Genomic DNA, 14,454 nt, shown 5'->3' on the forward strand with positions numbered 1-14,454 from the left:
TGGGTTTCCCAGGGACCTATTTAAAGAAAACATCAACTTGTGGGCCCCTATCTTTACTAACACTTTGAATACTGCAGCATCCTGTATGATTCCAGCTTCCTGGCTGCAGGCCATTATAGAACCAATCTTCTGAAATGGTACCAGCCAGGATCCCCACAACAATAGGCCTCTTTTGCTTCGGGACACTGTGGTTAAAATTGCAGTTTGGGTGATCCTGCATAGGATGGAGGATTGGGTTAAGCAGAACTGGATTTTTAATAGGGCCCAATATGGATTCAGGGAAGGCTTGGGGGCACAGGAACAGTGTGTTAACCTCAGTTTAATAGTGGGTAAACATATGATTGCCATGAAAAACCCGCTATACCTTGCCTTTATGGACCTGAGCACTGCAATTGATAGAGTCAACCATTCCAAGTTATGGACTATTCTCCAACGGATCGGTATGTCACAGGATTTGGTGGATTTTCTGTGTGCACTCCACTGTGAGGTCATGTCATAGGTAAGGTTTGGCATAGCTGGGGAATGCACCTCTCTTTTTCCTCTGAGGCGAGATGTTCGTTAAGGGCGCGCTTCGGACCTGATTTTAATTTGATTATAAATTAACAATCTAATCCCTTTTCTTGTCACCATCTGTAATGATTTACCCAGGATAAATTGTAACTCGGTGGTGACACTTTTATATGCTGATAATGTGGTTCTGCTCTCCCGTACACCAAATGGCCTATGGGTCCTGGCTGATAACTTCATATCCTTTATGGATAATTTGGATTTAGACACAAATATTGCAAAGTCGCAAATTATGAAATGGAGGCTGCAGCGCAGTAAGGTCAGACCCAAATCCATTAAGGAGAGTTCCATCACTAAGGTTGGGGAATTTTCCTATCTGGGACCTTTGATTAACAGTTTTTTGCCCTGTTTATCTGATTGCTGTTCACGTTTTAATCGTGCAGTTGGGGCCCTGTTTAATGTATTTACCAAGGTGAGAAGTAAACCAATAGCATCCCTATTAGAAATTTATAGACTAAAATGCTTACCTGTTCTTACTTACGGTGAGGGCATCTGGGGGTTTACAGATTGCAGTAGCCTTCAGAGGGAATAAAACCACAGTCAGTCCCCAGCATTTTTAAAATAAAGCATTAGGACTGGCCTATGTGACTGATTTGGTGGGTCTGGCCCCCTTCTCCTTTAGACCCCTATATGGAGTAACCCTGAGCCACCTTCAATCATTAAGTGATTTAGGATCGCCTGTTTTGTGATCATGGTCTAAGAATCCCCTGGCTGAATTATATACAGAATACAGTGTCTACAATGGGTAGACCAGAGCTATTTGTTAAAACATGTGATATCCTAAAGGGGGTATTGGCAACAATAAAGATATGTTTATGAGCAGGGTACTGTCCAACAGGGAAGGTAGAGAGGTTATGAAGACTACTACGGGAGTTTTAAATGGTCTGCAAACAACCAAAGGCATTGAGCCATATCTCACATGTATTATTAATGTAAGAGAAAGGGCACTGTTGATGAAGTTCCGACTAGGAAATATAAGGTGCTAACTGCGTCTCCCTGTTGGCCAATTTGACCTTAAATCCATGCTCCTCTGCTCTTGTGATGACTCATCTCCCAGATTCTGGATCATTTCATAATATTCTGTAAATTTTATGAAAGACCTAGGCGAATAATGTTTTTTTGCCAGTTCTTAAAAAAAAGGTTGTTGCCAATATAGGTCTGCCCTCAATTTTCTTCGAATGCTCCCTAATCCTGATGTTTGCTATTCAGCTGGAGCTTTTCTTAAAAATGTACTTCATTGGTTGGATTTTATTGCATTTTTTATTATAACCTATTGCTCTCCTTTGGATGTATTTTGATAGCTGATTTTATTCTGTGTACTTTTATATTTGCTTGTTCTTTTATAATTATATATTTGTAATCAAATAAAGATATTTATTCAATCATTCATTCACTGGAAGGTCCAAATATGTGTCGTCCTGTGTGCATGCAAGACAGAATGAGGGCTAATGCCCAAGAGTTGGAGTAGACATTAAAAGTCAGTGGTTCAGAGTCATCATGGGCCATTCCATTTAACAAGAATCAGTAGTAGTTTATCTAGGAATACATGAGAAGTTAAGGCATAAAGGATTGAAGTGGGAGATTGAGGCGGTCTGTAAGAGAACCGTATTCAAATATTCAAATAGTGAAAAGAAGGAGGAGACAGGCAGAGTAGAGTTCATATGTGGGGCAAGTTTGTTAATTACTGTGGGTGAAATTATCAAAACCAACCTAGTAACTGTGTTTGTCTAGTGCAAGAGAGTTTGGGAAAGTGGCCATGTTGGCTGTCTTGTTCTGATGGGCACACATTTGGGATATAATAAAACGTTTGGATGAATCTGGATATGAACAAGTTATAAATGGTTGACTGTAGATTAATTAGATTGTGCACTCAAGCTTGTAGATGAAAGTGAAACTTCTAGGATAGAGGGTTATGAGAATATACCCTGTGAATGTTTATTTCAGCACTGCAATTGGAAGGGCAACTCCTTGAAATAGAGAACAGTCTTGAGGATGGTGCCGGATTTAAGCAAAGTTGTGTCTCTATGGAGAGCCATTTCTAGGTAAAAGAATACATTAAATTGATCCTAACTCTGAAGACTCCATTGAGTTTATGAGAACCTTGCACAAAAATCTATCTGGGAGGCAATTTCTGATAATTTGAAACTAAGAGCAAAAACTAAGCTAAATCCTATAAAATGTACATTAATACCAACTATCAACCGGCCTTGCAGCTTCTACTTGTTCCTCACCATGGTAAGCAAACACACAGATATTCTTTATATATAATTGTGAAGGTGCATTGTTATCACTATTGAGTTCCAAGTGCATTTCTTACAGTCTGCTCAGCATTCCCTTCTGCCTCCCAGCAATAAACTCCCTAAATGGAGGTTTGTTGTTGAAAAGGAAAAGAAAAATGTGTTAGGCATAGAGAGTTTTTCCCCTGCAAAGTAAGGGACACTTTTACAGTTTTCTTCCTGGGAATATCATGCTTCTTATGGTGACAATACCCCGAATGAAGGTAGGGCGGGCTATTGGCACTGTGACCTGATGGCCCTTTGGCAGTCGCCAGGTTAAGGGTTTCTGAGAGCAGGACGTAGCTATGACTCTGCTTTCCGAAACCCAGTGGCTCCCACACCTCCAAATATGGTAGGTGAATCATATATTTTCATTTTCAGAGTAGAATCACCACCAATCTGTAGCAGATATCCCCCCATGCCAAAATGTAAATTATTGCCCCAATTCTCCAATGGTTTTGTTTCTTCCACTCACTTTATCATAAGTTGCTCTTTCAAGAGGCCACTTCCCTCCAACAGCAATGAACAGTTCTTCAGCACCTCAGAAAGAGGGTTCTGGAAGACGACCTCTGCCTTGAATGTCTGTTTAATTACAATTTTTTCTGGTACCTGAAGGGTGAGAGAAATAGAAAAGGTAAAATTACACGTAGGAGTGGTATGCGCCACATTATCAGATGCAAGAGACATACAACAGTATAATTCATATGGAACACTTTGTGCTTATTTGCGCCATTCACTTCTACATTTCTTGTGATACTTTCTCAACAAAGTTTTATTGCAAGATGTAGCCCAGTCCCCAAGTGTGCTGCTTTTCTGCAAAATGCCCCTTTTGAATTTTGACATGAGTGATCTATCTACATTTACTTCTAACCCTTCATATCCCTCATGTATTATCATGTACATTTGCATATGTCAGTTTTCCAACTCTGTCTCTTACTCACTGTTGGATGTATGATGTTACAACACAAACTATTACAACGCATATCTTTGCCACATGGTTTATACAAAGCAAACTCCATTACAACGCATGCTATTACAACACATGTTGTATTGACTGTGTTGTACAGGCATTGCGTTGCAATGCCTTTTTATTTTTTATTTTTTTATTGAAAGTTCATGACAATATAATGTTCTCTATAGTTTACAATACATATTAACACAGAAGTATAAATACACAAGAATGATGAGTGCGCATAATAAAAGCTCAGATGTTAAAACCATGTTAAAAAACATAAGGCCATAAATACAGTAAATATGTTAAGAGTATCAGCAGTAACAACATGGGTGTAATTAAGCTATGGGCCTCCACTTTTTGCCCGCCTCCATAATGCCACGGGCGACCAGATCTTTAATCCCATTTCCCTGGATTTCGCTCCCTTTAGGGCATATAGCTCCGAGTCAATGTTATGGATCCCGAGCATCCTGCACATCCACATTTGAAAGGTTGGGGCCTCAACATCCTTCCATGCAGCAGCAATTAATATTCTAAAAACAGCTGTTGATATAAAAACTAGTGCCTCGGACTCTATACTTAAACCTAATTTGGCATCACACCCAATTATTAAAAGTGTAGGGGATAGGTCTATTTTGACAGCTAGCAGCCCCTCTAAAAACTTTTCAATTTCCTTTTTGATTGGCCCTAGTTTCCCACAACTGCAAAACATATGTAGTAGATCAGCAGGCCCATTTCCACATCTAGGGCAATAGTTATTCGCGCTCTTTCCCCATTCAAACAGTTTTGCCGGTGTATAATATAAGTTAAAGAGAGTCTTGAAATGTTGTGCCCTTAAATTTGAGGATCGTAAAAATCTTTTATCCATAATAATGGCTCGATCCAAATCGATATCGGGATCTCTCAATTTAACAACCCAGGCAGCCTCTGTCTTGAGCAAGTCATCAGGTAGCTTTTCCAAGAATAGTCCATACATTACTCTGATGCTACGACCACCTCCCTTCAAATAATCTAATAGTATACAATCTTTTGATATGTTTATGGTAGGTCTTTTTGATTTGATTGTATTAGTCAGCTGCATATATTTAAACTCTTCGGGGCCTTGAAGTGAGTATCGTGAATTCAGAAGATCAAGGGGCCTCATGACGTCCTTTATCATCACTTGACCTAGTGTGCTGATTCCCTGTCTTTCCCAGTGTCTCCAGGGGCCATCTCTGCTCAAATGCGGAAATAGTCCTGACTTCCAAATTAAAGTATGTTTATTAAACTTTGGGATACTCTGATTCTTCTGTACAGACGACCATACCCCCCAGATATCTTCTAATATTTTATAGCCTGATGTCTTATAAAATCGTTTATCATATTTCCTAAGCAGTACCCCATGTGCTTCAATCCCTAACGCCAACTGAAGTATAGATGGAATATCCCGCTGGGTATGTGTCATATCATCGGGAAAGAAGAGTATAGCCATTTCTATGAGGAGACAAGACCAATTATAGAATTTAAGATTAGGTATTCCTAGCCCGCCCTTTTCCTGGGGTAAGGACATGAATTTAATTGATCTCCTCATCTTGCCGTATTGCCATACAAAATTAATGAAGATTGCCTCCATTTCCTTGATCAATATATCATCTATTTTGAAGGGGATAGACCTAAATTTATATAGGATCTTCGGAAACATTGTCATTTTGATAACATTAACCCTACCTATGATGGATAGATGGAGGGTATCGATTCTTTTTAGGTCCTGTTTCATCTTTTCCAGTAATGGCAAAAAATTGTCTTTGATGATTTCCCTTGGCTGGGCATTGATTGTTATTCCTAAATATATTACTGAGTCCACATATCTGTTGTCCAGTTTGACTGTGTTTTTTGAACATAGTACCTGTGTTTTTGCCACATTAAGTCGGTATCCCGATAACCTCCCAAAATCAGATGTAATGCTAATTATTCCCCTCATAGCACTGTCGGGATCAGATGTGGTTATGGCTATGTCGTCCGCATATGCGAGAATTTTGGTGTCGAATCCATTGGTGACTACTGGCTTTATATTAATATTGTTCTCAATAAGGCGAATCAGGGGGTCTATGTATAGTGCAAATAGGATTGGTGAGCACGGACACCCTTGTCTTGTGCCTCTCGTAATATTGATATGTCTAGAGCATTCACCCATAAGCTGGATGTTGGCAGTTGGGTTAGAGTACATAGCCTTAATTGCCTGCAGGAATCTGGGACCAAATCCTTTATCAGCCATCACTTTCCAGAGAAAACTCCACCTAACACGATCGAACGCTTTTTCCGCGTCGAGGAGGATCATCGCGATCCCCCCCCCCTCCCGCAGCATGAATGTCGAACAGGGTTATGGCTCTTTTGATGTGGTCGGTGGTGCCCCTACCAGGGACGAAACCATGCTGCCAGGGAGAAACGAGACCCGCGATAATCCTCCCCAACCGTGTGGCCATTATTTTGGCATATAATTTGTTATCGCTATTTATTAGTGATATGGGCCGATAAGAACCAGGATTTTCCTTGGGTTTCCCTTTTTTGTAGAATACCACTATGTTGGTTTTGGTCCAAGATTTTGGTATGACCCCTGTATTTATAACCCCATTAAATAGATCTAACAGAAGGGGTGCCGTTTCTTCCTTTAAATGTTTATAGACCTCCAGGGGTATGGCATCAGGCCCTGCTGCCTTGCCTGCAGATAGATCCTTTAGTGCCTGAGATAACTCGTCCATAGTAATACTCTGCTCTAAAGATTCCCTCTAACTAGACGTGATTTTAATGCCTGTATCCTGCCAGTTTATACCCGGATCATCTATATCCGTCTCTTCCGTATAAAGATCCTGATAAAACCTCCTGAAAACTTCCAAGATTTCGGCTGGCTTATTATAAATCTGATCGGCTTCTTTGATTTCCGTAATAGTGTTTTTTGATGTGGCTTGTCTAATCCGTAGCGCTAAAGCTCTACCTGCATTCTCCCCTGTTTCATACATTCCGACCCTGCGAGTCTGATACTCTGCTGCAGCTTTTTTCACCAGTTGTCGTTGAATGTCTGCCTTTATGCTATTTAATCTTTCTAAGCTCTGAGTGCCCTGAATCCCGTGGCAGACGTCTCTCCTGTGTTGTTCCTCTGCCTCTGCCAATTTAGCCAAAAGACGCTCTCTGTCTTCCTTAACTTTTTTCCACAACCGCCCAGAGAAACTAATTGTCTCGCCCCTCAAGCCAGCCTTGAAGCTATCCCAGACCATAACACGGGATGCACTATACCTGTTCGCATCGAAGAAAGACTGGGACCAGTTTTTTATATAAGCTATATAATTGCTATCTGCTAAAAGCTTTCTGTCAAAAGTCCAGGGTCTGGTTTTCTCCCTTTGTTTATTAACTGTCATGGTTAAAACGAGGGGATTGTGATCCGATATTAGCCTAGGAAGCTTTGAGATTTCTACGTCACAGAGGCAGGTTGCTGATATGAAAAAATAGTCCAGTTTTGTATGTTTATTAAATGGGTATGAAAAGTATGTAAACCCAGGTTCGTCTTTCTTTAGACTGCCCCACACATCCCTCAAACCAAAAGATTGAATTAAGGAGGATACTGCCCTGAATACCCGGGGTTTGCGACCCATATATGAGGTGTCACCTGTGAAATCAGCTGAGATATTAAAATCGCCGCACATTACTATAGGTGATGGCCAGTTAGTGAGTTCCCTCTCGATGTGATCCATCACCCCCAGGTCATCCAGATTCGATCCGTAGACTGAGCATAGAGTTATGCCTAGTTTCAATTCACATATTGCCCATCTACCCAGTGCATCGGCCTTTGACTTTTTAGATCCTCCAAGACCTATCCGGCCTATAATTGCTACCCCCTTAACTGTTGAAGTCTGTGAGGAGCAGGACAGAATTTCATACCCCCTTAGATTTAGCCAGTGTTTCTTTTTCCAGGGTAAATGAGTCTCTTGTAAACATACAATATCGGCCCTAATTAATTTAACATATTCTTCTAGTTTTTCCCTCTTTTTCCAGTTATTCAGTCCACCTATATTGAGGCTAACTACCCTAATCCTTGACATAGCCCTGTAGGGAACAAAGCCAACATACTAACCAATCGTAATCGCATTTTGGCCTAAATTTAACATCAATATTCATAGCTGCTTTGAGCATCTCACTCCTGTTAGTAAAGACATTTATTTCATGAACTTTCTTTTCTCTTTTTTCCCCTTTGCGCCACCCCCCCCTCACTCCGAGCCCTCCCTCCCCTCAACCCCCTGACCCCCCCTGACCCCAACCCATTCCCCCGTGAAGCGCACAGACTAGTCTGTGCGTGTGATGGGTGCCGCCCAGCAGTGAGCAATACACAATCTACTTGTTAAACCTCATCCTCGACCTCATATATAACCATAAACCACCAATAGTGACACCCTTAAATTCTATGAAACTTAAACTTAAACTAAACTTAAACTTAAACTTTAGACTTGAGACTTGGGTCGGAATTGGTAATCAGACCTTACCCTCTGTTAGGCAATATAAGTTAAGTAATATACTATACTGAGTCCAAAAATTCCCGAGCTTTAATTTCGGATGAAAAGTACAAGGTCTTGCCTAAGTGAATTACTTTTAGCTGGGCAGGATTGATAAGATAGACCTGCACTCTTTTGTCTTGAAAGGGCTTAATTAACTGTCTTAGTCTCCAGCGCCGCTCAACGGTGGAGTGACAAAAGTCCGGTCTTACAAAGAAGGAGCCTCCCTCGAAGGTTCTTTTAGCATCTGGCCTTGCTTTCTCTGCGATGGACTGGCGGAGAAGAAAATTGCCTATATAGATTAGGATGGCTCTGGGCTTATCGCCTTCTCTGGCATTTCGTCTCATTTTGAAAAGGTGTCCTATGTGCCCTCTGAATTTCGACGGTCCAATTCCAGCCAGCAATATCTGGAAAAGCTTTCTCGAAGGTTTTGGTTATAAATGTTTTAACATCCTGACCTTCAGCCCCTTCAGGAATACCAAGTACCCTTAGATTATTCCTTCTTTGCCTGTTCTCCAGGTCCTCCAGCTTCCATTGGACATCAATTGCTTGCGCTCCAAGAGATTCCATTTTACTCGTGGTCGCAGCAACCTCTGCTTCAGTGGCAACTACCCTTTCTTCTAAGTTTGAGACCCTGTCTCCAACATTCTCACATGCTTTCGAAAGCTTCCTAACCACTGCTTTCATCTTCCTCATCGCTGCTTGGGACTTAAGGCTGTCTGACCGAGTCTCTTCCCTAAGTGCTGTTATCCCCTGGTGGATTGACTCCATCATTGTCATCATTGACATCATTGACAGCTGTGTAGTCTCATGATACTGTGCTTGATCCGTGCTCGTGTTTGAATTCCCTTGTAAGGATGTTGTTGGAGAGTGATCCCAGGTTAGTTCTGATTGACCCCTTTGAGGAGGCATATTTTTGATAGTAGTAGGAGGACCCCTGCCTCACTGTCGCTCTCAGTTTCTGGGTTACTGCAGTCAATATCAGAGCTGTGGGGCTCCTCATCCTCTGACCAGTTGGCCTCCTCTGTCACTGAGAAGAAACATTCGCTGGGGGTCTTCTCCTTTTCCCTTTCGCCATGTATGGACCCGGAACAGTTAGTGTTTGCATTAGTATTTGCGTTTGCATTTGCATCTGTCGTTGAACCACCAGGTTCATCCGGGGCCATAGTAGACATGAAAGTCTCTTTTAATACTTCGTCACTTGTTGGACCTCCTTGAGTATCACCGCTTTTGGTTGATAGGGGAATAGAATTGAGCTCTAACATCCCCTCGGTTAATGAGTCTATAACAACCCTAGATATTATAGGGGTTGTAATCACACCGACCTTATTACCGGCCAACACGTCATCCCCGACAGTAATACCAGCTTGAGGCCCTGGTTGCACCATCAAATCCTGACCCCCGCACAAGACATCGCCCATGTCTCCGACCTCCTGACATGGCTGAAGCAGTTGTATTTGCAGTTGTATTTGCGGTTGAGACTGTTGAAGCTGTGAGGCTGGTTGAAGTACTGGTTCAGGCTCTGAAGTTGATGCAGGTTCAGGCTCTTCAGCTTCAGTGGTAACCTGCAATGCTGCCTCTGGTAATGCCGCCAGAGATACCGCCGGGGCCACTGCAGTGACTGGTTCCATTTCTTTCAGTTTTTTTTTCTTTCATTATGATTCAACATATCAACCACACTGATAGTTGCGGTGGCTGTGGCTTGTCGGGTTCTAGCAGAGGGGGGACGCATCTCCTTAGGGGTATTCTGCCCTGAAGATGATTGCTGCTGCTTCGCCCGCCCAGACTCCGCTTCCAGTGTCACCCCCTCAGTCACCCCCTCAGTCCCGGCGTTCATTAGAGATACAGTGTTCACCGTGCCGTCCACAGCATTGCCTGCCACACCAGCAGCATCAGTCACGCCTTTCTTTCTTGAGAGTGGCTTACCTCCGGTATTCAGTTTGGGAGCCATCGGTAGCGCAGGTACTGGGCGTTGACAAAACTGCTGCCTCACCCTGATCAGCCCCCAGTAGGCGCGGGTCTTCGAGCCTCCTAGCTCCGGTCTGTCAGATCTGCAGCCGCCACCTCCGCCTTCACTCCGCTTGCCAGCTCTTCCCGATCCTGAGGAGCTCCGCCCCCTAACTCCGCGAGCTCCGCCGGGTCTCCCAGACAGCCCGATTCTTAGTAGGAGCGAAGCAGCAAACCTTCGCAGACCGAAGGGAAGCACCTCATGCCGAGGATCCAACAGAAACAACATCCAGGTGATTAAGCCACAGAGCCGCTATACCGCTAAGCTGCTTGTATCTTGGCGTCTATTTGCATGCAGTCACTCCCCGTCCACCTCGTCCCCCTCACTGGACACACTGAATCAGCGGTAAATTCATAGCGTCTTCTTCGGGATACCGGGGTGCGAAAGAAAACCGGAGTGTCGAGATCACATCATACTATGTGCTCACTGCTGAAGCTGCCGCTCAGCCGCTCCTCACGGCCGCTATCTTGCTTCCGTTGCAATGCCTGTGTTGTAATGGATGTTTCACCTCACTGTTATATTCATATTTCTACTAACGCATATTATATTTCATATTGCTGATTGAAGTAGTTGTTGAGACCAAGCAAACACTGTGCTGTTTTATACCGTAAACAGTAGAAGGTAAAAGTAGAACAGTCAGTGCAAAAATGCACAAATGATCATGAGCTGACAGGCCACATACAATTATACTGGTTATAACTGGAATCAACTAACCATCCAAGGATGAAAGGATTTATATAATTTCAGTTGAACATGAATAGGAGATGTCAGAAAGACGCCTTTGCAAGAGCCAAGGACTACCACAAGCAAACTTTGAGATCCAAGTTTAGGAAAACATAACAGGGACATTTGAAGGTTAAGATTATGATATGCTAAAATTTGTTATAGAGTGCACGTACACCGTTTAGTTTCTTGGCACTGTTCTAGGAAATGCCAGAGCCCTTATTGATTTAGGCATGTGCCTGAGTGAATAACCATGTCTTGAGAAGCTTAGAAACCTATGTAAGGACAGACATCACAGAAGAGAAACAAGGGAGAAACAAGGGACTTTTACTCAAAACAAGTTATCACATATCTATGACAGTATTGACACTGAGTTTTGTATTACTCTTATGTATTACTTTTTATTGTATTTAACTATTTATATGTCCTTTTTAAATTAATAAAGATACTAGAACTAAAAAAAAGCAAGTTATCACATTTTGAAAAAGGACATACCATAATTTAATGTGAACCATCAACTCACATATATAGTAAAACGGTTCTCTGATGGTCGTGATGACTCTAGAAATCTAATTCTACACAAAACTCTGTCCAGTGCAGTCTTTCAATATAGTAATGCTAAAGTAGTGACAGTTTTTAGAACCTGTGACTCTTGGGAGAGACTGGATTTCGTTGGACATGCCACGAGACAAAAACCCAGCAGTCTACCTGTTGTTTTCTATAAGTCTCTGGGTTAGTATTAATGGAAAGGAGCACGTCCATCTCAAAGACAAGTGAGTGGCCTTTGGCCTACATGAAATAAATTATCATGTGATGGGTGTGAGCCACTCAAGCATCTGTCATTCAAAAGGGTCACAAAGAAAGCAATGACTTATGCATGTGCCTGAACCCCAGCATAATTCTCACACACTGTGCAAAGACTCGGAAAATAACTCACGCTGCACACATCTGAACCTATATTAGTACCCTAGAGGAGGCAAAATGAACAGTAAAACACACAACAAGTTCCTAGAGCAATCTTCACCATACGAAAGATTGTGGGGAAAGAGGACAATTTATCCTACATGATATTAGTATATCATGTAGGATAAATTGTCACCACAGATAATTCACCTTTTTATGGGCTCTGTGTTTGTTGGTATTAAGACTCTGTGTGCTGTTACACTGCTATTCAGTACCACAGAGCATATGCTATGTCCCTAAAACTGTTCTGTAAAATTGTTTTCACCCGAATGGTTTATTAAACTTTCAAGTAAGGCCATTGTAAATTGTCGTAGAAATTGCACCTAAGGAGTGGAAGCTAATTGTCATATGTGGGCTACTTCACTTAAATAACTGCAGGAAGCACAGTTTAGAAGCACTGCAGTAACAAGAAAAGAAAAGGACTTGTGCCATGTAGAAAACCCTTTTTCTGTACATTAGCTACCCCACTTCTAAATAATGCCTTTTAGACCCTTATGTTGGGTGCTTAATGTATAAACATGTGGTACTTAACATATGTATGCCTTCATAGTAAACACATTTCCAAAGGCTGTGTCTCATTGTGTAAGTAAATTTGCATTTTCCATCAAAAGGCCTGGCTATAAATAAAACAGTCAGTAATGCCGACAGGAAGGATTTACTCCTCCTCAACCGATTCACTCAGCTTCGTTAATCAACCGACCGGGGACTTTGAGCCTTCGCTGACTCCTCTACTGTGCCACGTACCCAGCATTGATCTAATTACAGCAACCCTGTCCTGAAGACGATCCCTACTAATCGAGGATCGAAACGCTCGTCGACAACACACTGCGCAATTGTTGGCGCTCTTTTTACAATGGCTCATCAGAATTACCAATTTTAAATCGTTAAGCCATTGTATCTCACTACACTGTATATTATTGCACTCACCTCACTTGCGCCGTCCCCAGCTGTGCACAATTGTCACTTGCGTCGCCACCTTGTGTCACCCACTTACACCAAGCACCAAGTGCAATTGGGGTTGCTTTTGTACTCATGTCTATACAGTGATGCTACAACTGTATTGAAGGTATACCTCTTGTTTGAATATATGATGCTATATGCACATTCAAGAAAACGAACTTGAGTCTCCTTGCTTCTTTGCTAGCAATGCTGTAAGCATGCATATCTAACTGTCTTTCAAATATTACCTTGTGGGATATTGTTTGTTCCTTATATCCTTCTACCCTGATCCCACTTTGGTTTATGGGTTATACTCCTGTTGTTTTTTACATAGTGAAATATATATGGGCATGATAACACGAAAAGTCAAAGTAATCTTTATTGAGCATTGAAGCACCATTACATGTCAAAAGGATACCACGAGGCTTATGACATATTTTCTTGAACACAATCATACTGAGAACAACTTGATATGGACCAATAAGGAACAAAACACTAGATACAGAGCAAATACCAACAGATGATTGTTCTATGCCAATCAGAGATGGATTTAGGAGCTCCAATTTCTACAGACAGTACAAAATTGTGCAGCTCGTCTGCTCCTAAATATCCCTAAACGTCTCTCAGCCAAACCTGCTCTTGCTTCTCTGCATTGGCTCCCTATCCAGGAGAGAATCCAGTTTAAGGCCATGTGCACTGCACATAAAGCACTTTCTGGAGAAGGATCCATGATGATTCGTTCCATGATCCATTCGTATCAGCCCAAGAGAGCTTTAAGATCCGAAAGTAAACATTTGGTGACAGTCCCCCAAAAAAAACTAACAAGAAGTGGAGGTCGTCTTTTTTCATACAATGTTGCCAAGACCTGGAACCGCTTCCCCCTCCATATTCGGTCACAGTTAAACTACATGAATTTCCGTAAGCTGCAAAAAAACCTCCTTTTCCCTTGATATGTTTCGGAACCGGTATCTGCGTTACTATTAGCGCTGGGAAGCCCTTGGGTAACCAGTCAGTGTATAAATGCTACCTCGTTTATTTATTCATTCACTCATTCATTTACGGATTGGGTACACCCAATAGAGGTGTCAACAATGAAGTACAATGGCGACAGCTATAATATAACCTACGGGCAAACAAGATATATGAACTACTTTCACCCTCTATATGGAAAAAGGGTGACAAAAATATTTGTTTTGAGATTCCACCACACTGACTAGGTGGCACCCAAGATTGTAAGGATTGTATTTGCACCTTCCGGGTAATACCCATCACCAACATTGAAATTATGTTTATAACTTTGAAACCTCAAGAGCTAAATCTGCCCATTTGTCTTAATAAGGCTGTCCTAATTTTTCAGAACAGTCTCTCACCCTCGTGTTTCATTCACTCTTGTAATATGGTTTGCCACTGAGTGGCACTAAACGCAGAATCCCTTCATGACCCCCCCTAGTAAACAATTAAGCGTTGACTACACATCCCAGGATCCTTAGCGCTTATACAAGAACT

The 14,454-nt window shown here is 42.0% G+C and overlaps 1 protein-coding gene across 1 annotated transcript in view; it reads right to left on the reverse strand.

The window, feature by feature from the left end:
* LOC144768421 (protein-glutamine gamma-glutamyltransferase E-like) overlaps window positions 1-14,454 on the reverse strand; it is a 251,930-nt gene that overhangs the window by 13,736 nt on the left and 223,740 nt on the right. Inside the window, exon 12 of the mRNA XM_078652064.1 lies at window positions 3,319-3,452. Within this exon, the coding sequence (XP_078508190.1) occupies window positions 3,319-3,452 (134 nt within the window). The remainder of the gene's footprint in view (window positions 1-3,318; window positions 3,453-14,454) is intronic.

The sequence above is a fragment of the Lissotriton helveticus genome, chromosome 7 (genome assembly GCF_964261635.1).
Source record: "Lissotriton helveticus chromosome 7, aLisHel1.1, whole genome shotgun sequence".
NCBI classification, from domain to species: domain Eukaryota; kingdom Metazoa; phylum Chordata; class Amphibia; order Caudata; family Salamandridae; genus Lissotriton; species Lissotriton helveticus.